This window comes from Hoplias malabaricus, chromosome 3 (genome assembly GCF_029633855.1).
Source record: "Hoplias malabaricus isolate fHopMal1 chromosome 3, fHopMal1.hap1, whole genome shotgun sequence".
NCBI classification, from domain to species: Eukaryota; Metazoa; Chordata; class Actinopteri; order Characiformes; family Erythrinidae; genus Hoplias; species Hoplias malabaricus.
Genome location: NC_089802.1, coordinates 69,452,676 through 69,479,828, shown reverse-complemented (window position 1 = coordinate 69,479,828; position 27,153 = coordinate 69,452,676). Strand labels below are relative to the sequence as shown.

The 27,153-nt window shown below is 40.4% G+C and overlaps 1 protein-coding gene across 5 annotated transcripts in view; it reads right to left on the bottom strand.

Annotated features, from left to right (window-relative positions):
• agap1 (ArfGAP with GTPase domain, ankyrin repeat and PH domain 1) overlaps positions 1-27,153 on the bottom strand; it is a 167,313-nt gene that overhangs the window by 88,374 nt on the left and 51,786 nt on the right. For all 5 annotated transcript variants that reach the window (XM_066663040.1, XM_066663041.1, XM_066663036.1 and 2 more), the window contains exon 2: positions 345-403. In XM_066663040.1, coding sequence (XP_066519137.1) covers positions 345-403 — 59 coding nt within the window. The remainder of the gene's footprint in view (positions 1-344; positions 404-27,153) is intronic.

Here is a 27,153-nt window from a genome sequence, read left to right as displayed (position 1 = left end):
AAGCTGTACATGTGAGAGAAATTATTCAGTTCATGTGGAAAAAAAATGATTCTTTATACATAGTTCTCATTATTATCACTTTGTTTTCTTTTTCTGGCTCTTTATTGCCAAAGAAATTTCTGGTTCTGGTTGTGGTTGTCCAAAGGCTGATGAAGTTCATTTGTCACACCCATAAACCTGTAACAAAGGTCACTTCTTTTTAAATAGAACTGACGTTAACTACGCTCACACTTTCTGAAGCATCGTAAAGGGCCACATCACAGACAAAATGGAAAACTGTAATCAATGCAGAAGTAGTGAAGATAACATAAATGGTTTGTACAAGACCAAACTTCAGCACTTACCACTTTAAGCTCCGGTACGGAGCGGCTTAATGTCCATTCCTGACTGTTCACGAAGGCATCTGTAACACAAGACATTGAGGGCATGTTAGAATTGATGACATGGGGGGGGGGGGGGGGAATAATAATATTAAGATAGCATTGCCACAGACACAGGCCTAGTGGTTAGGGAACTGGGATTTTAAACGGAAGGTTGCCGGTTCGATCCCCAGACCCGGCAGGTCATGACTGAAGTGCTTTTGAGTAAAGCACCATACTCCTAACTGCTCCCCGGATGCGATGGCTAGGGCTGTCCACAGCTCCGGGCAGTGTTCACTAGTGAGTGTGTTTCACAGCACGGATTGGGTTAAAATGCAGAGAACACATTCATCTGTGTACAAGCACAGTGGCCAATAAAGTGAACCTAATTCTAGTTCTAAAAAATGGCCTGGACAGAGAGACATTTACTTTTATTTTCCTGGATGATCTTCAATCCATAAAAAAATAAAAATAAAAAAAAACACTACAGAAATTTAGATCTGGTGTTTTTTGTTTTTACGGGGGGTCCTAATAATCAGACAGATCATTTATATATTTTGGCCATCTCCAGTATCAGAACAGCAAAGGCTAACATCCCTTATATGTCCAACCATTGTTGTTGCTCATCCAAAATTTCTTTAGAATTCCAGGGAATTAAATGAGAGTTTGTCTCCACTTTTCTGCAGAAACAAACTTTGCTTATCTGGGAAGGCTTTACACCAGTCTATTAAGATCAATCACAAAAGCATTAGCGAGGTCAGGTACTGATGTTAGACGATTAGTTCTGGTAAACAACCCTCATTAAAATTCATCCCTAAGTTATTGGATGGAGCTCCATCCCTCCCTAGAATGCAACTCCACTGCTGCACAGCCCAATGGTGGGAGATTTTACACCCCTCTAATCAACAGTTGGCATTTGGAATGGCGACCTTATGCTTGTGCGCCACACTGCAGCACAATTTCCACAAACTACAGTATCAAATAGAGCTTTAAATATTAAGCAGCTCACATTGACAGCACGAGACAACGATAATAACGACAAACACTTGAGGAAATCCAAATGAGGGGCACATACAGAGCACACATTACAATTTGACGGCAACGACACACCACTACATTTAATAATGTGTGTTAATTAGAGGTTATCAGGGTCCAACCACCCTGCGCTATGTGATTAAGTAGACACTATAACACAGTAGCACCACAGAAACTGCAGGTGTACCCATTCATAAACCAACACTGATGCTTGAAAAGAACACAAAGTGGTAAACCACAATCAGAGCTGTGCAAGCAGGAAAGCGTTGAATATTTCTTCCTTGATGCAGCACAGCTTATTAAAAGCATGTCATTAGTTATGCCCCATCACTGACATGAAATTACCCCCAACAGCCCCTATTTATGAGCACATACATTTGTTGCACCAGTGCCCAGAGCGTAAATACTACTGGGTTTCATCAGCGCTCCGCTGTCTACTATAAAAAGCCCGTGTTTGCTCTAGAGAGCACACAAACATTTCGCAAGGGAATTCAGCACGCCGGTCGATAGAATGAAGATGGGAAAACAATAGCTCAAGGAGCTGCTTCAAAGCTTCAGTTAGTTGACTGTCACAAAAGAATTGAGCTATGAAATCTGGGTTAACCAGCCTGGGGTTTAAGTGGTGTTTAGAAACTTACTAATGTCTGATTTAAAAGAATGACCAAAATGTGAGCTTCAGAAACAGAAATGAAATAGTAAACAGAGTAGTGTAGTATAGTCAATCTAACAGTCCTATTACTTCAATTACAGGACTGCTGCAAATAAAGATTCATTTTTCAGCTCTTCCTCACTGTTTTTATACTGAACCCATGCTGGATTTGGAAAGCGTGTGCATGTGATAAAGCTCGGAGATATCTCTGCTATCAGGTCTAGAATCACTTACGGATTTACTGATAATTACAACCATGAAATCAATAATTAAAATGCATCATCCAGTCCTTTCCATTATATATGCAGGAGTGTTATGTATGTCAGTCTATTACTTCCTATTCCTTGTTTTACTGGAGCACAGGCATACAAGGAAATAGCATCCATTTCCTTGCTTAATTATAATGTTGAGTCATTGTGAAGTCTAATGCCGACCAGAAATTAGGTCACTTGAAAATGAATGCAATTTTTAAACTGACTTATTCAAAACTGATAATGCAGGAGGGTGAAGTGAGGAGAAAAAAAATTATATAAAAAAACAGTTTCCTTTAATTTTTGTATTCCAGCCAATGCAACTCAGTCAGCATGAATTTTTTAGCTATGTTAAAGCCAACACCCAGTTGTTTATAAGTATATAAAATGTATGGGTAATCCTTAAGACATTCCACAGACTAGGCATATAATCTTCAATACATATTTATATAGTAATGCTCTTTAGTAGTAGTTAAAACCTCCCAAAAACAAAAAAACACAAATCTCTCTGTTGCATGTTCTGAACTGTGAGAGGGAGGGGGAGGGTGGCTTCTGGATGAATTATATCACAGAGGCGACATGGAAAATTGTTCATTACATGCAACCCCCTGATATTCTCCAATACCAAGAGGGTTTTCTCAGAAAACAAAAGCCTGCATCACTTTAATGTGCCCATATTAATCATCAACTACCGTGATACATTTTGAAAAGTTTGCGATGTCAAATTTTATCAGCAAGACCCAGCACAATTGTCATGGCGCACAAAAGCAGGCCTTTGGTGTGTGAAGCCACTGGCTGGAGGACAGACAGGGGCCAGCTGACCTCATTTCTCCGGCCGCCACATTGAAAGAATCACAGACGCGATGCGAGTGACAGCTCTCTGTTGGCCCACTGCAGCCACACCAATAGCACCTCAATGTTGACAGACACACATCTCATCCTGGTCTCAAGGGAGTGAAGCACTAACCAGAAATCACAGCCTCTATTTGAGCTATTTAATTGTAAAGCAAGGCATGAAGATGCCCATGACAGCGTGTCGGACAGTTAATCTAATCTAATCACCAGTGCCACAAGTCTGGCAGACCAAGGTCAACAGTTCCTCCGTTCTTATTTCCCTGTCAGTTTTCTTTCCAGTTCCACATGCAAAGCATGTCCAAACTGTAGGAAATTGCTGATCTGACCTCTAACAAATCATCCTGTTACTGCAGTCTGAAGGTTGAGATCCACTGAATCAAAACACAAGAAGTTAAAACATTGCCACTTTTCACGATCAGGACTTCAAGAGAGCACAACTAACAGTTCACATAAAAAAGTAGTCAGTGTGCAATTCCCTTTCAGACATTACTATCGCATGTGAGCATAATTTCAAGATGATTTCATAGCTTCTCACAGCGGGCACAGTTTAATATTTAATCTGGAAGCAGCTGCAGAGCAGCAGCCCACCTCAGACCTAGGGGTGTGTATTTTATGATTTTTCTATTAAGATTTTCCAGAAACAACATAAGTTTGACAATCTCTAAAATATGTATAATCTGCATATTCTCAAAGTTTTCATACCGTCATACCATCTTAAATTATCAACATGTTATACGTGGAGGGTGGTGCATTGTCTGGCTGCGTGAGCCTCGAATCTGTGAGCACAAAGTCGAGGGAAGGGTTTGTTGCGCTGTGCAGTTCACCTCAGCAAAGCCCCATGGTGCACATCGGCACGTTGATGTTTCTGAGAGAGCAAATTATAGCAAGTGGTGCTGAAGGAACAGAAAAGTTAATAAATAAGTGAAATAAGACAGTTCTACATTGTTTAGAAGCAGAAGCATAGCTGGCTAGCTAAGAGGCAACTGCGGTTTAGCGCACGATAGCAGACGATTTTCCAGCCAAGAAAATAAAATAAAAAATAAAATAAACCACACAAATTTATAGGATAAAGCCTCAAACCTGTGAGCACACAGTCAGTTGAAGTGTCTTCTGAGTATTTGCTCAGAAGACACTTCTTGAATTTCCCCTGGGGATCAATAAAGTAACTATCTATCTATTTTGCCTGTTTTCAGTTTCATTCCTCGCTCTTAGAATTAACTCACAACTGCGGTAGGCTTGTGTCCCCCCCCCCACCCATTTTCAGAGTGACATCAGCAGTCAGTGAGCTCCCACAACACCCCCTCCCAGTGGCTCTCTTAAATGCACATAAATGAACTTTAACCTTGTACTCAAAGACAGAACAGAAATGTGACACACAACACAGGTGTCATAATTTTGATATACCGCCCTCATTTTGAGATACCATCCACTATTTTTTTTTTTTTTTAAAGTGTACATCAGTGTACATCAGTACTGTTATACTGCCCAACCCTTATAATAAACTGGAATTATGGAAAGGCAACTGCAATATTTTTCCCCCATCTTTGGCCAATAAATGACTCATCTTGATATTCATCCATTCATTCTAAAAGGGCTTAAAAAAGGACTGCTAACCTACATAAAACAGTGTGAGGTGAAGGTAAATGAAAAGTATCAAATGTTAAACTTCAAAAAACGTGCTGCAGTGGTACAGGCATTAAACTATTATGCTTGTCTTTCTCTTAAAAGTGATCTTTACTCAGAACTACATTCTTCCAAGAAGCAGGACATTCCTAACCAAATCTCCCTTTTATTACAGGACAATCTATGCTGTGGTCACGCATTCACTTTTTATATATTTATACATATCCCTGTATAAATATAGATATTATTTAGGCTATAGATTTGTTAGGCTGAATGATTATATTTATGTGCTTGTGTGTGTGTTTCTGGCAGAAGTTTTGTTTCATTAAGTCAGTCCATCGCCCCCTTGCTTTCCCATGACCTGCCTAGCCCTCCCACCCCTTCAGTCTGGGTTTCACACACATACTCACACAGACCTGGGTGTGTGTGAGTGTAAAGAGAGAACAAGAAAATACATGGTGGAAACACATGGATGTAAGTGTGGAGGAGGAGACTTATCTCTGCAGACTGAGATTAAGACTGAAAAGAAAAGAAAAATAAACATGCCTCGTCCACAAACCTGGGTCCTCTTCTAATTACTTATTTATTCAACTATGTCATTCATACATTTTCGACACAGGTGCTCCCTTTTGAACACACACACCATTTAAAATCTGTGTAAAATCTCTAGAGAAAGGATATGTCAATAGATATGGAAAACAGAGCTATAGCAACAAAATGCACACAAATCTAATGTCAACATGTCCCATAATAAGCATGGACTAGAAGGATAGACAGGGATAGATTAGTGGAGCTACATCAAAGACCTGATTGAGTTGGAGTGGCATATTTGATCCAGCTCCCCCATAAAGACAGACTGTCTGACTAATAAAAATATTATACAGAATAGTTGGTAACCATAATTTAGGACTAGGGTTGGCCAATAATTCAATATCAATACATATCACAATATAAATGTTCCAATAACAATAATATGATTTTATACACATTTTCAATATTTCAATTATTTACAGAATCTGTCACTGACTGATGGCACTTCCATAACCGCTCAATTTTAAAGTTAGTTTAAAAATATTAATATTCACATTTTTTGGCCATATTGGCCAGCTCAATTTAGAACTGTGCATTTGGTATAGTGTACTGTAGTCTGATTTCTAGCTTGGGTAGGAAATGCTGGTTTCCATCATGCTGTGCTAATTTTTGTGCTCTCACACACCTGATTCAACTCATCTGTTAACTGCCAGGTTTAGTTGGTCTGTTTTAGCAGGGAAGTCAACAAAATTTGCTGAACAAGGCACTCCAGGACTTGTGTTGGCTGCCCATGTGCTAGACATTTTATCGGGGTTTCGTAGGGAGTCAGACATCACATAGCTGGTAGAGCTGGCCAAAATGTACAGGGTCGGACATTTATATGGATACACCTTAATAAAATGGGACTTCAAAATGGCCGCCATGGTCACCACCCATCTTGAAAAGTTTTCCCCCCTCAAATATACTAATGTGCCACAAACAGGAAGTTAATATCACCAATCATTCCCATTTTATTAAGGTGTATCCATATAAATGGCCCACCCTGTGTATCACAATCTATTTCTCAACTTTGATCAATACGATTATCATTCCGAAATGGATACGAACAATAAAAATGCCACAGAAAAACTGTGAAGAAATTAAAGCAACATGACCACTATCAAACAAAAACCTCTTGGCTTGGTCGATATTAATATTTTTAAACTAATTTTTAAGTTGTGTACAATGAGCTGACGGCAGCACCCTGTAATGACCATCAGTCAGTGGCAGATGCTGTAAATAATGTATATTGAAATATTGAAAATGTGGATAAAAATCATATCACTGTTATTGTTCCATTTTATATTGTGATACATATTGATATTGAACAATTGTCCAGCCCTAACAGCTGGTCTTTGATTAAGCTACTCATCCCATTCCTCATACCTGATGCTGATAATTTGTCAGATACGACAAAATAGTGTCAAAATTAGGCTAAATTCATGTAGTCTGATCCTGGCATACCTAGGGCAGTGTGTGTATACTGAAAGATTAAAACAAAAGGACACGACAAGAACATTTTCTAAAATACATTAAAAAAAACTGCTACAGATTTGAGAAGGTCAGTGCTGCAGAGCCAGAAATCCATAGGAAGTGTTTTCATTGGATTACACTGAAACTGACTCCTCCCATTGGGATTTACAGCCTAACAATATACCAAACTATCTAACCATATCCACCCATGTAGGTGGAGTTGGATGTGGTCCATCCCCACCCAGTGGACTTCTGGTTCTGCTTTGATTGGCACATTTTTGAGCAGATTTTGGGGAAGTTAGGGACCTATTACTTGACTTCTCAACTAGTCAAAAAGCTGTTTGGGCAAGCATTATAATGAATAAATCGTCCATCCACAGGGAATATATTTTGATCTTTCAAGCTCAGTATTACAGAGGCCACTACCCCTTTCCTCTGTGACCTATATATGAACATCTTCAACTGCACTGCCATCTTACAGAGGAACCTCTGCTTTTTCTCTCAGCAAGTAGCTCTGAATCACTAAAGCACCCTTCACACACACACACTGCACCATCAACCTGTCCTCAACCCCCTCATACTTGCCATCACATCCTGAGGGGAGATTCAAAGAACTAGGCCACACACACACACACTTAGATGCCTCACATCAGCAATGGCAAAAGCTCTTGTGTGAAAACACATTTAGCCTATTCAAAATTTGTGGAAGCAGAACTAACGCACAAAGCACAATGAAACTGTGTCAAGCAGATAGCTACAATCAGACACACTGCTGAATACAGTGCTTAGAAAGGGCTCCCAGCACTAAAGAGATGCATCAGCTTCAGTTTAGAAATCTCCACTGCAGCTCAGGTAAGGAATTGAAAGTCTACCTGAATTGGCCAGATCAACCACAGCAAGTTTAGCTTCCCAAGCTTAAGCATGCTGAGGAGTGTGAAAAAAAGCTTATCCAAACTCCCAGATCACACAACTGTGTTTGTCTTCTGTGCCACAAGGTATTTATGAATAAAACAAGGTATTAAGGAGTGATACTGTCCTAGGTACGCCTTTTATTTGGTGATAGATAAGAGCTGTAACAGTGGAAAGTGATACTATTGTTCTACAGGTTCCTAGTTCACCTATGTAAGTAGATCTACAACAGGTAGTGTCTCTGCCAGATAGCATCAGCGTCCTGGGTATGTGAGTTCAGTCAATGTGTTTACATGGATTTAATACTAATCAGATAACTGCACAAAATCAGACTTTGTTAGTAATCTGATCAACACATTTACATGCACCTGGGAAATCAGATAATGGGAGAATTCAGCAATAATATGATTTCTGATTTGCTACTGTCAATAATACCACAGAAAGACGTGATAAACTTCCTGCTTCTGCTGTTTATAAACACAGACCCAACTTTACCTGCAGATTTAAATCTTATTTTCGTATGATTTCTAATATTACGCAGTGCTGCTCTTCTCACAGCTACCTCTACACTGCATAGAGCATTTGTTCTCGGACGCAGCGTGTTCCTCCGTTACAAACAGAGACCCGAGCTGCTGTTCGTGTTGAGGGCTGGTGGGAGGGAGGGGTATTAAATTAATTTTCTGGTACAGAACAGTGAGTGTCGGATACGGCTCTAGACTCAGGACCGAGAAATCCGAAGGAAATCGAGGTGTGGGTATACATGCACTGAGAAATCAGATTACTGAGCTCAAATCCAGCTCTCATAATGGATTACTTCATCTGACTTCTAGACATGCTGTTTAAATGACCACTTGAATAATCAGATAAGTGCCAAAACACGCATTGTGCATTGTGATGTAATAAATAATAAACAAATAAATAAAATCAGATTTCTTTCTATACTAAAGGGCCAGCTGCTTAATTTTCTATTAATGTGATATGAAACAGTGGAATACGTCAACATTTAAGAGGTAAAAGAGTATTTATTCAGTGAAACATTAGTACATGTGCATACACTGGACAGAGGGTAAGATTTGTTTTCACCAAATAATGCACAACTATCTTAATGTTTTGATGTGTCATAGACAAATATAATGCAGAGTCCATTTTGTCCTGCAGGTCAAATCTAAACAGAACGGAGATTGCGTTGCAACAAACATGAAGACAAAGACACTTCACAAACATATGCAGTTCAACAGTAACTAAGACTGGAAATAGTGAAATCTCAGAATTACTCCTTAAGTGTAGCAAGGACTCTGAGGAGTACAGCTCACTACAGCCTTTTCACTCAACTCCATTAGCGCACACTCCCTCTCTCTCTCTCACTCACACACACACGTTACTTCTTTGCACATCAATCCAGTGATGAAGGCACTGAACATCTTTCCCTCTCACATACACTCTCTCCCTCCCTCTCTCCAGACACTGAGAAGAGTCTGTTTCATCTCCTCCGCTGCTGCTGCAGTTCCTTAAATAGCATCTTGAACACAAAGCCTTTGGTTCCTAGTGGTTTTTACTGAAACCAAACACACAAAGCACCAAAGGAGCCCTTCATTTGCACTACTTACTCACAAAGACTCCTTTGCACCACAGAGGCCGTGTAAGCAAGGCAGGACCCACACACACACACACGCACTGCTTTCTGCTACACACTCAAGTTAGAACCACACTCCCCCACTGTTTTAGTGAGTTTAATTGTATGGTATGGTAAATAACCATGCCCTTGTGTTGAGCTTACATGTTCAATGGCATGTTCAGAGCAGGCCTACAGAGGCCCACCAGAGCACATGGAAAGAATGTATCCAGTGGTCCCTACTGACCCTCTCTCACACTGGCCTGCTTTGTTGCCCTCCTGTACTGTGCTAGGATTCCTGATGGCCACCCGTCTGCTGCTGGCCTGTTCCCTGGACGCCACTCAGGCAGAGGATGTTGCTCCAGCTGTTTCCTGTTTTCAGAGGCGGGGCTATGCGGCTTCCAGTTTCACCAGTCCTCCCAGGACAGGCCAAAGTCTGACCAGTGAGCACCTCACCACAGAAATGAATGTTTTTTGCACTCCAAACATAAGACTGACAGTCAGCCAAACTGGCTCATTCAAATTCCCAACACGATCGAACTTGGATGATAATCCACGATTGGACAATATGCACCCCTCGCATGTTAACATAATGGGAGGCTAGTGTCAATTAACTTGATGGGCAACTGGTCAATAAATAAAAATAAATAAAAAAAACAGGAATTAGAATTAGCTTTAACTATCAATGATTAGTGCATCCCAAATAAGTCAATTGCTGCAGTGACCTGTATCCTGGAAACACAAGTTCATGCGGTCGATGAGCTAGTGCGCACCGACTGGTATCGGTGTGAATCTATTTGTAGCCTTCAGCATATACTGTCACACAGACAGACACAAACACAAAGTGCCATCTGAGTCAACCATGCTACTGACATGATACACGGGACATGGCCTATATTTCTACATAAAGTCCTGAAATATATCTACATTAGCTTTTTAATATTACAGGGACAGCGAACATGACACTGAGTTGCTGTCACCTCAAACACCATATTACATTAGGGAAAAGGAACTTTGCACTACTTGTGCCATAGGCAATCCTCATTTATACCGTCACCATCCATTGTTTATTCATCCATACTAAGCATGGGGGGGACTTGATGTATAGCTATTGTCAAATTACCTCACATATCTTGTATATTATGTATAAAACTGTAGACTAGCCAGTTTCATATTTAAACTCAGTACAGCATTGTTAAACTTGGCATAGTGTAATGTGTGATTTAAAAAATAAATGAATAAATAAATAAAAACAATTAGAAAAAAACTAAACATCATGCATCTTCAAAATATATGATGTATGCATTTGTTGATACAGCCCTCCATGAAACAGCATCAGATGGTAATGTTTTCCTGGACATAGGGGGTTACACAGTACGCCTTCAATTCACACTGGAAGTGTGTTTATTAAACACAGTAAATGAGTGGGTGAAATGATAATGATTTGAGACTTTGTTTATATGTATGAATGCAATGAGTATTGCATGATATTGCTTTGATTGCAGTCTATATCAGGTTGTGTAAATATGGGGGATTGATCCTGCTATTTAACTAGGAATCTAAGACAAGCTGCAGAATAAATAAAGTATATTATGTAGAGTCATAAATGAACAAGTAGCACCTGAGCTATGCAACATTCCCTCTATTCCACAGCTAAATCAAATGTGTTAATATATGCACTGAACTGAACTCAACTGACTTACAGTATGCTTTTTTCCACACCTCTGTGGGAGAGCGGTAATGAGTTAATGCGAATGCTGAGGAGCGAACCTGCACTGCGGAGAAAGATCTGTGTCCCAGATTTCAGACTCCAAGGGCCACACACACACACACACACACACACACACACACACACACACCACAGCCTCCACATTTTACACACACAAACTGAGGAAACGATAACGGCAGGCATTATCACGCCTACTGTGTTTGGGTGCGTCACCTCCTCAGGGATATGGGACAGATAAGCTTGCTGAACAGGACAGATCTGCTTTCACTCTCAGAGCCGGACTGAGGTAGTGGGAGATGAGTGAAAGAGGACATAGATGAAGGAAAAGAAGAAATTGAGATACAGGACATGTCTAAGAATGCAGCGAAAGGAAAACCTCCGGAGCAGCTGCATATGAACATTAGTACTGTAGATCAGTGCCATTATCTCACACGTTATAGCATGAACCTCGAGTGTATTATTTCGATTATAACACAGTTAGCCTTCGCCATATATTATTAGGTTTTAAGATAAAGACGACCATGAAAATGATTTGCTTGTTTATCAACCTTCTGCGAGGCTGAATAGTTCCATTCGGGCACATATTCCTTTTTGCTCTTTACAACCAACTCTGGATCTTTAACTTGTGCGATGATATCTGAATTTGGTTCTCTCCAGTGAGCAGGTCCGTGTTCACACCCGATTTGTTGTGAAACAAGGCTGCATTATTCAGAGCTGCTCTCTGTCTAAACCAGGACAGAAGCAGAGATAAACGCATCAAGTCAATAATATGTCACACACCAAACGATGCCAAGTTCTCTCTGTTTAAGTTAAAATGAGTATTGTAGAGTATCGCTACAGAGCCGTGCTTCAAAGCTGGTAAACGAGAGCAACTGAGGTAAAAAGCGCCTCGACTCGAGTTAAACACAATGACAGAAACCACATAGACGTAGCATTTACTGTTTATTCAAAACGTATTTATTTCCGATGTCCTTTTATTTACAAATCAGAATGCAGAGTCCACTGTGCCATATCTCTTTACTTTGTTCAAAATAAGGTGCGCAAATGGACAATGAACCGATGTCTTTTAAGCGCTGGCGTCGCTGCTATGTTACATGTATTTTGCGGAGTGATACCTGAAGAGCTTCTCTCAGAGTGCCATTATCTTGTAATATTGGCACTCTTGGAATGTTTCTAAGCAAATCACATTGCAGGGACCGAACTATCTGTGGTATAATAAAAGTTAAATTCTTCAACAATTCAATAATGAACACTTTCCGGTCTGTTTTGACATCTGCTGTGACAGCTGTAGACCAGACATTACACACTCATGGAAGTGGTTCCAGGTTTTGCAGAATAGGTTGCCGAGAGTGCCGCAGTAATATTACTGCTATATGGCGGCATTTGTGCAGGGACAAATAGACATGGCAATAAAGAGCTTTTCCACTTCCTCTATAGAGGAACAGTCTTGGGCTAGACTTTCCACCTCCTGCTAGTCTCCCAAAGCCTGACTAAAATACACAGAGATCAGCTGGCATCTCCTTCGTCTCTTCTGCCCTTCCTGCACTGCTATTATTATTCTCACGTTGCTTCTGAGTCAATGCAATGCGTAGGAGACAAAACACATGGACACACAAGGGCACTAACTTGGATGTAAAAACACAACCAGAAATTGCACAGACAGCATCAGAATACAAAGTTCAATTCATATATTCATAGGACACAACCTATGAAAAATTGCTGAGGATTGTTTTCCACTTCATAACACCGTGCTATAGACGCAGTATAAGAGCAGTCTTCTTCTCCATGCATCCTTTAACGCAACACTAATGAAAGCTCACAAAATTATTGAGGTATACAACTTGTTTGTTCAGCATTTGACCTCGGTACCAAGATCCATCACAATAACTGTCACATGGCTCTGTTTTATTTTCTTGCGGATTAAACGAGCAAGAAAAACATTCAGTGCTGCAATGAATCTCAAAGTTATTACAGCTGTTTCTTAATGCAACGTTAGGTGCTGGGTCCATCCACAGTGGACACCCACAGCACCACCAAACTTACCCCGCACAGTCAGGTTTTCATTTCCACCTTAAATGATGTTGCAGGTAAATACTGGCACCTGCTCCATTTAAAGATGTAACGGAAAACTGGCAAATTAAACTTCAGACTCATGCAGTTGTGAAAAATTAGTACTGTGCTCTACCCAGTTCTGTGTGTGTTGTAGTGGTGCACTTGTGATATACTTAAAACATCTACCAAAAAAAAAATTCAACAAGATCTTGGTGAATAGGAATCTGCCTTCAGTCTTGTCCTAACCACAGGCGGCAGACACATTTTTGTGGCAAAATCAGAAATTATATGATGCGCTGAATAACCATAATGAGATTTCCACTCCCAAGGGTTAATGCACATTTATCCGAAAATGATCAACTCATGACAAAACTATGTACCTAACAACGTTATCCAAGTTTTTAATTCCCCTGCACCTGTGAGATTACTGCTGTTTATAAGAATGAAGGATATCTGCTCTTGGCATTTGGGGTTGTATCATCAAAGGTACAATATTCGTGTTTACAAGTCAGAAACCACTTTTATTACACACCTTATACATTCTGATTAAACCAACAGCTGCAAAAACATGCAAACAGCAGACATATACGAACCCATGCACTTTCATTCTTGTTTCATGCTGTAGATGTGCTAAGACAACAAAGTATTACCCGCATAGCCTTTGAACCAGCAAAGGCCAAACCAACCCTTTAGTTCAATTTAACTAAGCAAGTCAGGGGATAGAATTTAAAGAGATAAACATCACCACTAATAGCACAAATGTATTGCTTCATATTGTGAAACACCTGGTAATATAATAAAAGGCATTGACTTATTAATAATTTGTTTGATATAATACAGAGAAATACAGAGAAATATCAAACATATAAACGTTCCTCTTACTCCAGATGTATCTAATCAGAAAAAACTTGGTGTCTAAACATTTTCCTTTATTTTAAGTACAGAGCTATGAGACTAATGTTACTAATGATGCTTTTTAATCAAACAATTACATTTATTATTTCACAATAGTCATCAAAATGTAGCTTTACCCATATCTGGGCCCAAGCCTCCTATAAGCAATCAAGCAAAGAGCAACAGTGGCAAGGAAAACAAATTTAGCACACGAGGAAAGAAATCTGGTTGGACCTCGTCTGGTCGACAGTAGAGGAGAGCACCAAATAACAAAACAGCAGTAAAAAAGATCTCAAAGAACACTGATGTGGTTTAGTTGGTGTAGTGAAAAGTTGAGCAGAGCTGAACGAATGAATCCGACCAATAACTCTTTCAAATTGGCTGAACCGGTTTTTCCACAAACTCACCTCTGGTACTTTGAACACCACACACTGAGAGCCAATTTTATTAAAACACACCCACTTCAATGCGAATGGAGATTGGTCAAGAGGCTAGAAGCAAATAAGTGATTGGAAGGAGGCCTCATTTGCACACTATAGCCTTCGGCGAAGTATGGCACAGGCCAATATTGCGATTATCAACAAACAATACATCATGAAACCCTTCCAGGGATCAATCAGCTGTTAAAACTAAGACTCTGAGCTCAGCTCCAGGCTATAAGGACACAGCGATAAAGACACACAACACACGAGGCGAGCCTCAAGGGGCTCTATTACACCTTTTTCAGCAGTGTCTGGCTAAGCTTATTAGCGGAAGAATGCTTCTATCTCCACATATGACAGCCCAGCCACCCACATACAACACCCAGTTATTACCTCAGACTGAAGAGGAGCCCATTATCACAGACAGAGAAGACCTGATTCTCTTTCACACACTAAGGGGTGCCATTAGCACCAATTCACTGATATATATACAAGGCTGACAAGTGAGTCAAGCTAAGGAGATGGAGGTTTTCCAGCCCTTGCTGCTCTGACTCCAAAATCATTGAAATACTAACGAGTCTCATCGTAGCAAAGTGAGATGACATACTGCAGATCCACAGACAAACAAGCCTTGCTATCTCTGTAAATACACCCCAGCTGAACCCAGTGCAGTCTTCTCCCAGACAAACCGCTCTCTCAGGACAGAATCCAAAACCAATTTGTGGCCAATTAAGTCCAGCAGTTAAACTGTCCTGAGGAATGTAATTTTACACTATGTACTGAAAGAACTGCAGAAGCGCATAGACAAAGAAAATGTTCAAAAATAAACTTAAGGAGGAGACACCGCTGTCCTGTATGTAAACAAGCATAGGGTGTGGAGGTTAAGTAAACATCAACATTTAAACCCCTTGAGCTCTTTATTGAATCTGTTAATCAAACACTGTGACACATGGCTAACGGACAATGAGGGCTAAACACGGACACTCACACTGCACCAGGAACATACATATGCAGGCTCAAACACACTCCACAACAAAGGCAGGAAGGCGGCAGTAAAGGAAAAAACTGTAAAGCTGCTTGGCTGATGCCCAACGTACCGTCAGACAAAAGCTACACTTGGAAGAGGCACAAAAATCACAAAGACAGTGAGAGGAATTCAGTGCCTCTTGGCTGTTAATTGAGGGTGGCACACTTAGAACGACTCTCATTACACACAATTATTTCAATACTATTAATTATCAAAGAAATTCTGTTGTTCAGAATGAAAATTCAATACCTAAGCAGCCAGTTTAAAGAATCCACAACACACGTGATATATCTGACAAAATCTAGACCTTTCTTTGTACTGCTGGGTGAGATGACTGCAAATCACTGTCACAATTAATTTTATCTCGATTAATGAACAAATATTCTGATTTTAGTTTTTTGCTATCATAGTTCACTGTCAAAACTTGCAAATATGCTCAATAGGATTGTAATGGTACATGTACAGGAGGTCCTCGAGTTACGTCAGTCCTGAGTTACGATGTTTCGTGGTTACGACACATCTCTCATTTACTGTATAAAGCCTTGTTTCGAATTAAGTGGTTTTGCGTCGTAAACGTCGTAACGCAAACTTCGTGTTTGGTGTGCGCGGCAGAAGAATACACAGTTACGCGGCTCGGGACCGAGGAGGATAGGTGTTCGGATAGGATAAGTGCTTACAGTATGTCATTTACATACAGTATGTATGTATGTTCCAACTTACACCGAAAATCGTAGGAACGGATCAACGTCATAAGTCGAGGACCCCCTGTATGCTTAGAGTGTTTAATGTGATGCACGCTTGACCATTTAACAACAATATTTAGTGGGACCTGTGAGAGAAACCCAGTCATGTAGCTGAAAATAGAATATATTATTGTTTATTAAAAGATCTATATTAAAAATCCTGCCTTCAGTTTTCTGATTTTAAGCTCATCTATTACCTTTAAGCACACTACATGAACAACACCTCTGCTCCTTCAAAGTTATTTCATTCTCTGAGTTGTAATCAGGATAATTACCAAGCTTCCTTAGAATGACCCTCTGAGGCGTCTGTCAGTCCCCATGTACAGAGGCATTGCGGTGGTGTACTCACACAGCAGGAATCTGAGATTGCTGAAGGTTGGAGAGGAGCCCAGGTACTAGTCCACAACTCTCCTGGTGCCACACAGTGCCAGCAGAAACACCATGCCTGGCAAAAGCAATCACCGCCAGGCCTCTACAAGCCAAAGATAAAAGCCCTGCTTCGAGGAAGAAGTGAAAAGGCTAATGAAAGTAGAACCAATGGGGAATAACTAATTAGTTAATGATGGCTGGGCAGTTTTATATGTTTTCTGGCAGGCTTTCATGTGCTCAGTGTGTTTCTTGAATGAGTATTAGGTGGAGAGAAATGAAGCCAAAATAGAAAAAAAATAAAACATCGAGATCACAAGAACTACATAAAGACAAAAAACTTCCAAGTGTTTAAAGCTGATATCGTCTCTTCTGCAACAAGCTAGTGCTCAGTGACAGCAGGATGTTCTGAGTGCATCTCAGTGCCACTCAGTTTTCCTTCCATTCCTGGAGCTTAATAAGGATGTAGGGTCAGGAACAGTGCAAAGCACTTCAGTGTGCTCTCACAGTAACAATCTGACACGTTCAGCCAATGGCCTAGTCAACACCAGGCCAGTGCCCACAAACTCATCACAATGACTTGGTAACTTCACCTGTGGATGACCCCAAGTGCACCCAAGCAGAAAAAGAGGTTGGAAGAGATGCACTGAACTTCTGGACACCTGCTCAACAACAATTTATTGTGAAATTGAGACACTGAGAATTTCTCAATGGAGGAATCTTGCCTATATCAATTAAATAGATTTTTCTTGTAAATTTGCTCATCCTTTTTTTGTCAGTCCTGTTAAAATGCCCCCCCCCCCCCCCCCCCCCCCCCCCCCCCACTGTGTTCATGAACTGTCCCCTTAAAACCATACTACAGCACATGTAGTCATGTGATTGTGCCCCATAAAATCTGGCATCATGCAAATCTAGCAACATGAAGGAGAACCTAAACACTTAGGCCAACCGAGCAGCTTGTACCAAAGAAAAATTGTGTCTGTCGTTTGGAGCACAATCACATCACCAAATATAAACAGTGCATGGCTCCCAAAACAAATACATTAAAAATTAAATAAACAATTTAAAAAATTTTAAAAACCCACAACAACTTTAGGGAATACATATCCCCATATGGGATCATAGTTTTAGTCCTTGAGTATATGTACAAAACCAGCCTTGTCTGTGAATTATGAGGACAAAAAAAAAACTAAACTACTCATGTAATGTAATTGTGGTAGAAGTATCAATAAATCGTGATATTGGGAAGTCTTTAGACTAGATCTGAAAATATGTTGGTCACAAAGCTATCATATACTGAGTCATTTTCTGAAGGGCTAGAAATATTGGATGCTGCTTTATCACATCAGAGAATGCAGATCCACTACAGATCCACAGCCCAAGGCTGGGAGATTTTACATCCCTCAAACCAAAGCCTGGCATTGGACATGGCACCTTAGATTCAAAAGCAGATGCTATATAACATTGGGTCATGTCATTTGTGACCCACATAATAGTAAATATGTTGGTGAATCAGTCTAAGCACTGGCTGATATCAAAGGTTGGAATCCACATTAATGTCTCAGCAATTCAAGACCAGGGGTCCTAGAGAGCACAACTGGCCTCATTCTCTGGGGGAAATGGACAGTTCCCTCACCCCAACACTGCCTATGGTGTTACTTAGCATAGTTTGCCTTCTCTGAATCACTAGACATTTCAGTGTAGTTGCAATAGTGGCAGTTTGAAAAGAAGCAGTGGGATGGCCTTCCACATTTAGTAGGAAGCATTTGTTCTCCATCACCCTCTGTTGTTTGTGGGCACCATGGACAATTGGGGTTGATTCCCTACAAGAGTGGAATTGAAGATGACTTATTATTTGGGGGGGAATGACTAAATATTACATAGTGGTACAAGTGTTATCGAAAAATTATAAATAAAGACTAAACCTATTCACACTCAAAGTCTGGGTTGTTATTCAGAATGTTACTGGTTACTGCTTCATTTATATTTGGAGACGTTAAACTGTATTTTATTGGCACGTTCACATTAACAGGCCATAAAAACCCTGGTAAAAAATTATGCTCACAACATGAATAGTCAATTGTGCTTTCATTTCTAAAATGAATGTATGAAATTACATACACTCCTGCAATATTCCCTCATAAAAACTGAAAATTGAAAAAAAAAAAAGTTCTGCTTTGCAGGCGTTACTTTTGCACACAGCAGCTATACACACTGCTCTTCTCTCTAATTATGTACTAAATACACTCCTGTGAGATATTCAGTCATAAATTAAACATTAATATACAGACAGACAGCAATGTTTGCATATTGTTTTATTCTCTAGAAATGAACTGGCTTCTGCTCAAACATAAGCATTCCAGTAATTTCCCAGTTATTGTCCTGTTCCTACATAAAAAGTGTATGAGGTAAAAGGCTATAGAGACAAATTATGGTCCATTACCTAGGGTCCAGAAAAATGCAGGCCCCAATCGAGAGAGCGATTTTAATTTTAATATCATTTATTGAAATAACCATTTTTCCTATACCAAGATAACTGCCACTGCTGAAATTAAGATGAGCTACATGTAATGTAATGAAATAATGTTTATTATGTGACAATACAAGCGAGCAAAATCTGATACCAAAAATGGTAATAGCAATCCATTTTATTGACTAAAAATATTCAGAGGGGTCCTGCCAAAAAGTGCATTTGGGGACTAGATATCAAAACCCAGCAGTGCTGGCAAGCCACTAATTATGCAAAGCTTTAACTACTCTTTGTGTATGGAATCACAATCTGTTTTACCTATTCAAGCCAGAGAAACACACACACATATATACACACACACCCCTATTGTTTGGGTGAAAAACTGGTCCATCTCCTGAGGGCAGTCCATTCGGGAAACAGTCAGCAGCGAGGGGTGGGGTTATAGGGAGGTGTGTGTGTGTTTCCAACGGTAAGTTAACGAGAGCCTCACTATGACAAATTGTGCCTGCCTTCACCCATCCCTCAAGAACACAATCAGTCACCCTAGCACCCTGTACCCATTTAATCACCCCCCCCCCCACCCCCGTCTCCACTCACCCTGCAGGCATGCTGTTCATTTATTCACTCACTGCTGAGGTACATATCCTAATTTTCCTCTCCAGCAAAACATACACACAGATGCACATCTGCTAACATGCAAAATCAGCGGGGACCCAGTTACCACGTTATCAGATCAAGCATCCTGTACCCATGCATTAACACAAAGACCATCTACAGCTACAGCTTCATGAAGAAAGGCTGAGCAGGCTGGCCTTCCTCTGTATAATTAAAGATGGGTCCATCATCTGTACAAGATTATCAGGATGCTAACCCGCAGACAGGCACGGGATTAATTGATAGAAGGTTAAGAAGCTTTAGCGCCTTGGGGACAATGCGGGTGTGGACGTACTGCCCTTAAAACCGGTCAGGCTGGTTCTACATTTAGCCTAAACCCAAAGAAGTGCGAACCAAGAGATTAACAACAGTGCACACAGTGAAAAGTAAAGGTCATCAAATCAAAAGGCCTGGTACATTTTCATAACTTCAACAGATGAAAACCCCACTCGAAAACACTTCCCCATTTCCGATGACTGATTACAGTCTCATGTTGGAAACTCACGGTGGGAGTAAACAGCCTACTGCTACGGTTACCCTGCAAGACACAAAACAAAGCAATGCATGTTTATGCAGTTAAAACCAGGGCTGCACGATAAGAATCAGCTCATTGGGAGAATTTTGCCCCCATACACATAACCAGCAGTTTATTTAGTCCCATTTTGCCTGGTATGTGTGGCCATGTCTTATGCACATCCCATGAACCGGGTAGGTGCACTCCTGCTGCATTTAAATGCTATTGCTACACGTTTACACCTTTCTACTCCACAGAGCAGAAATCATGGGGCCCCTCATTAGCCAAGAAACTTATACATTAAGAAAGACTGACAACGCGTTCTGCTGCTCTGCATCTGCATATTAATACAAACAACACGATCAGATTCAATTAAGAATCAAAGACGAATAAACCTGAATGAAGAACTAACAGGGGTTTAGCAGAAAATGGCCCAGAGTTGTTCAGACACTTCTTTATCATCACTGTATCAATGCTCATATTACCACAAAAGTATTCAATACCTTATGAATATATTGAATACCTTGTGCAAGTGTGTTAGATAAGTTCATGCAGCTCATATATAGTGTGAATGTCAGTAATAATAGGAAATCAGAAATGGAACTGGCCATAAAAAGCAAATATTTATGACCTGAATGGAGGACATTAGTGTTGTTAATTGTAATTTCATATTTATTATAACTGTATTTGATTTAATGTGTTATAAAAATGTGGGAAGTTTTAAATAATGCTTATCTATCTATGGTGTATGTTACTGTTAGTTCAAAACATTTAATTTACTTGAACCATACTGCAATAAAACTTAAAACCATGATATTTTGGTCATAAGAAATATTCCTCTCCTCCTATTCCTAGTATGCATAATTGGTTAACACCCACCACTCAAGTAAAACACATTCATGACCATGGCCAAGCACGTGCCGCCAGCTCCGTGGCCTGTGGCGGTTGTTGAAAGTGATCCTCTGCTCTGAGAATGGCCTTCATTAGCCTACCGCCTGCAGCCACAGCGCTGGCCTATTGTTCTTGCAACAAAAAAAAAAGCACACAAACAGGGTCTAACCCAAGCCTCAGGAGTCACCCGCCAGCGACGGAGACAGTGGAAGAAAGGAGGGAAGATGGGGGAGGAGAGAGGAAAAGAAAGGGAGAGAGTATTAGGGAGCCCTCCTCTCGCTAATTGAAGAAACCATGAACAGAGAGGAAACCGTCATGGGTCAACAGCTTCACTGCAATACCCTTCCCCTACACACACACACACACACAACCCCCCACTGGCTACACTATCAGTATCTGTCATTAGCTGCCTGAGAGAGACACACACACACAACCATTTAAACATGCCTGCCATTCTCAACCCATCTCAGAATAAGAGTCTCTTTCTGGACAGGAAGCTGCGTCTGTGTTAATTACCCAAAGCTCGTCGTCATCAATCAGCTCCGTTTGTGTGTTTTGGACGGCTACACTCAAGCTGAGCATGTGTGCAGCCCTGCTGCTGATGGACGACTCCAGGGGGCCGAGCCAGGCAGGATGCGGGCTACATCCGAAACCGTGGCGACACAGAGGAGCTTTTTCATTGGCCGTGTCGCTGCAGGGTTCCTGAGCGGCACAGACCTGGCTGTGTGGGCCTGTGATTGACACTCTGCAGGCAAAGAAAAGACTGTAATAATAACTCTTTCCTCACACAGCAGCAACCTCGGCATTCTGCACACGCTCAGTGTGGGTCTAGTATGATTATATGAACAGATCTGATTGCTCCTAAATGTTGATTACAATCTTCCATCTTGATAAACAGACAAGGACAAGCTGGCAATGTGCAGATCATTTAAACAGGGACCTGCATTCTGATTAATCTTGATATTCTTATAGACTTGAGAGATTCAAGGGAAGGGAGAGGCCACAAAAAATGCAAAGTATTGCAGTTTACAGAGAAATCCGTTTATTATTCCAAAACATCATTAGCCAAAAAAAATAAATGGGTTTGGAAGTCCTTGTATATAAGCTTGTATATGTTGCTCAATTAATTGTCGAAAACCCTGTTAAAAGCATTTAAGAGAATCCATGGGGAATATGACAAGAGCTGTATTTTTGTCCAGCTCCAGTTGCAATGTTTTGTCCCCAAAGCTCAGTATATTTCCTCCAGCTGACAAGAATTTTAGGACACCTGCAACTACAGGACACCGAGTGCATCACACTATACTGCAGCTTTTCAGCAGGCAAATTATACCCCAAATATGAGGGGGGAAATGAAAACACCTGGGAGACAAGTAGATAGGCCAAGAAAAGTCAATCATGACTAGAGAGTGCATGAAAGAGAACGGCATTATACAGACAAAATGAGGAGCAAAGGGGAGAGAGAAAGAGCTGTAGAAAGGAAGTGCTTAGCTCAGTGGAAACGTTCCCTAACGCGAAACGGCAGGGTGGCAGACATGAAGAAAGAAAAAAAGAAAAAATTAGCACACCCTCGCCACCTGTTCAAGCAGAAGAGCAGAGCTGAGGATATGACCTCTACATAAAGGTGAGCAAAACACACACACACACACACACATGAACACAGGATGGCAGAGGGCTGTGCTTCTACATCCCCTAACTGCAGCAGGAGGGCGCTGAGGACCAACAATGCCCCGAACCCACAATCTGCTGTAGAAAAGGGCAGCATGTTTCTAAGACCACCCGTCCATGCTTTACTTTTCCCACCGCCCTGACTCTGCTGGTGACTTGTAGACTAAAGGGAAGTGCTGGTTCCCTCCGCACTCTGGAGCTATTTCGAGGCCACTTCTGCTTCCAACAAATAATGCGTCCAGCTCACAAATTTTCTCCACACTCTGCGATGATTAAGAGCCTTCTCCCACCACATGGTTGAAAACCTAGATGTCAAAAGCCAAAATTGGGGCACAGGTCAGCAGTGCAGTGGAGACACTAACTCCACACTGTGTTTATCCACCATAGTATTTATCAGTCAAAACAGCTTTATGTGATATGACAAATAAATAAAAAAAAGCTGAGGTAAGTCATCTCAAACAAAGGTGCTAAAGTGGTTCTTAACACTATTGGTGCATTCCACTACATGATAACTACTGTACTTGACTCTACGTAGCTCTACTCGCTTTCTTGGCCCACGGTCCCTGGTAGAAAAACACTGTCTCTAACAGGAGCTGTGGGCTTTGGAAACCATAACAGCAAAAGCAGTAAGGTCAAGCACTGTATTTGTGTGTTGTTTTTGTGTCTTGGGACTCAGCACGATAGTCAGATAAAACAAACATGATCACTCTTGTAGCATGGAGATTTTACAAACACAGTTTGTGCTGGATGTCTGCATTTCGTTGTGATTGGCACAACTCTCTCTGGCCAATCAAGGCTGTGCAAGTTGTACACGCCACGTTTAGTTCTTACTCAGCTTGCCTGCAACCACAAGCAAGCAGGGACTAAAAAAAAGTACTCCAGGTACCAGGTACTAAATTTGCCTAGTGAAAAAGTAAAAAAAAAAAAAAAATCAGAGTAGAGCTGAGCCAAGTAGGTACCATGCATGTGCCTCTATTATATTCTCCTTAATCACAATAATATTATTGTACAGACTAGGTTTCAAGTTGCTACTACTGTTTTTGCCTTACTTGCCACTTCATTATGTAAACACACTTACTGAGCACTTTATCAGCACAAATTACCACAAAGACTCACTATACCAGGGCTCTGTCAATCCGGCAGAGGTTTCTGACTGGGAGTTTTAAAAGACTGGCTGGTATGACACTATACTTCGCCAGTCATATGCATTAGCATTTGCCCCATAATGTCATTTGGGCTGAACGTATCCTGAAGAGAGATCCAGGTCCAAATTTGATCTGATATATGCTTTTCGATGCATACTCTTTGTTATATACATATTTATGTATTTGTAACAAATATTATTAAAAGAACTATACCTAAGATATTTGTAACAGTAACATACTGTAGAGATATGCTTTTATCATAATGTGTACCATATACTGATATAGCTGGTAATGCTAAGTCCTAGGTTAGAGACGTCCTTGATTGTTAGCTTCATTATCCAAATATCTGCAAATATCTAAAAATTCATGTGCATTTAGGGTAAGCAAAAAACTGCAAGAACATTTTGTCCGATCTAATACACAGCACATGTTCAAGCCAGGTTCTGCCTTCTCACTGTAATCAGGCTTCATCACAAAGCAGGTGACACCTGCAGCCGAGCAGAAAACGGAGATGCTCCAGCTGCTTAGTCTCTCACACACTCAGTGCTGAACTCCTGACACAGCACAAGGCATTCGAGGCGATAAATTATGACTTCTGGACGTAGGACAGTGTGTTCATACACACTTAAAAGCTGTGCAATGCTGTGGTAATTCACAGCATGCTCATGCCTTGGCTGAGGTGGCTTGGCACAGGTTCCAATGGGCACAAAAATGGAACAGCATGTGTGGGAGTGCGCAGGATGCATCTGTCCTGCACTGGATATCGTCTTAGAGGAGGAGGGCTAACAGCAGGCAGCCATGATGCCAAAGCCTGGAGAGTTCACTAGGGTCAAACCTACTATGCCAAAATCACCCGCTAAAACACAGAATAGCAATGAGACCAGGAAAGAATGAAGACAGAGTGAGGAGTGGTAAGTGACAGAAAGCATGTCCATGCTATTTTAAGAAGTATAGACTATGTGTGTTTTTCCATACTCGTTTTAAAATATGAGTAAACATAGATAACCTTTAAAGGGGACATATATATAATTTTCCACAAATGTAGACATTTCTCTGGCCCAAGAGTGAGGAGCAGAAGACCTTTTTATTTTTTAGTCATTTTCACCATATTTAATCAGCACACTTATTTTTCCACACACATTGTGTTCGTTTCGCTTTGTTTAACCTTGTATTTAAGCCCTCAACAAACGTGTGTGCATAGCAGAGATCGGAGCAACTCAGATGAGGCAGCGGGACAATTCTGAATTGCCTACAATCTACGTAAGACGCAGCCCAAAATTAGAATGACTCTTTTTATCCCACGTTTGGTTTATAAAATTCCACAATATGGGTTTGTATTAGTTCAGAATTTCCAAACCAAAAGTCATTGTTACACACACATTATAAAATGTTTATAAAACATATTTTGAATTTACTTTAGTTACAACATCTGTCACCGACTGATATTAATTAAAGGGCAAATTAAAGTTTGTCAGTTTAGTGCACGCCGTTGAAAATTTAGTACAAAAATATTAATATAGACAAAGCGAATAGGTTTATGTTCGATGGTGATGTCATGTTTCTTGTTGTTAACGTTTAAACTATTCATATTGATATCAGAATTATATCGTATCGACCAAAATTAAGAAATATATTATGATATAAACGTTGGCCATACTGTCCAGCCCTAGATTCAAGATTTAAAACATCTATGTAAGGATTGCTGACTCGATCTCTGACTTTCATATAATACTGCACATAAAACACATAACAGACATAGGCATGATTCCGTATCACTTGATTGTTTAAAAACAAACCTGTGTGAGAGTACCTCTCCATGTTTCACATACATATGTTGCAAATGGCCCATCTGTTTTAATTAAGTTGGTGTGCAATGTGCTGCTGGCAAGCAGATGTGGACAGCTGTGTGAGCTCTCTTTCTCTTTCTGTTCTCTCTGTATCTACTGCCCACATATTTCTGCACCCCAATCTCCACTGGCACACTGGCACACCCAAACTTGCTTCCGGAACAACATTCCCACATGGAATATCCCTGCTTTCAGGCACTTTTCCATTTCCCTTTCCATTAAGTGGCAGACAGCAAATAACAAAGTCAAATCTTCATATATGTCATCAGAATTAACACAACAACTTCCAGAGGCATACCCTCCGAAGGCCTTCTGACACACAAACATGTTTCCCTTAGTTTGCACCATATTTAGGCCTGAGGCTGTGCAGAGCCAAGCAGAGAATTCCACTTAGCCAGATAGCCATGCAAAACAGCAACTGAAAACTGTTCTGTTGGATCTTGTGTGCAGCCTCTGTAACGGCCACACTGACCTTTCCACTCAACCGCCGGGAAATGCTTCTATTCCCATCTTCCTGTACCTCATGACTGAATGCTTTTCTTATATTCTTATTATTTTTGCTTAAAGGTGAGCAATCTGTTATCATGATATACAATGTCATTGCAATTCATATTATTGGTAGTATTACTTCTGCAACAACAAACATTCACAAAAATGTTCTGAGCCAGTTAAAAACAATGAAACTAGTGGTCCATAATAAGAATGCAGTTAAAATTAATCAATTTCAATCAAAGATGACAATTAAACTTCTCAATATTGTGAATAAAATGCTTTTCACTTCCCTTGTTTTACGCTGATCAGCACAGATGCACTCAAACAACGCCTTCCATGTTTTTCCACAGATATTATATAACCAGTTTATAACCTCTGAGCATGGCATATACCATCCAAAATCCTCTTTATTAAAGTTTATCAACAGTGCTTGAAAACATGACATGCCTCTCAATACACACAACACAATAAACAGAAGTAGACACTAAAGTCTGTATCACATCCACTTCATATGTATTTACAAATCACACAGCACTAAAATGCTAAGTAAACTAAAGTTGAAGTGGATTTACTCTTTGCCAGTTTTCCACTTATCTGCATCTGCATCTTAAAGCACCCCATAACCTGCACAGAAATACAGCTCAACAGTTGCCCAACTACTCCATATTACAATACTTTAATGTTATTGACTCATTCATTTAAACATGTCCCATCCTAAAATAGTCTTCAATACATCAACGTATATACTCTGGAAACGTCTTCTACTGTTTTAATCACCCTGAGGAAGAGGTAGTTTTTATACAAATTATAGATTTTCAAATTAGTCAGTAACTGGGAAACAAGGACAGTGGTGTCAGAGCCAGATCACCCTATACATTCACAATGCATTCTGCGTAGGGCCGCAAA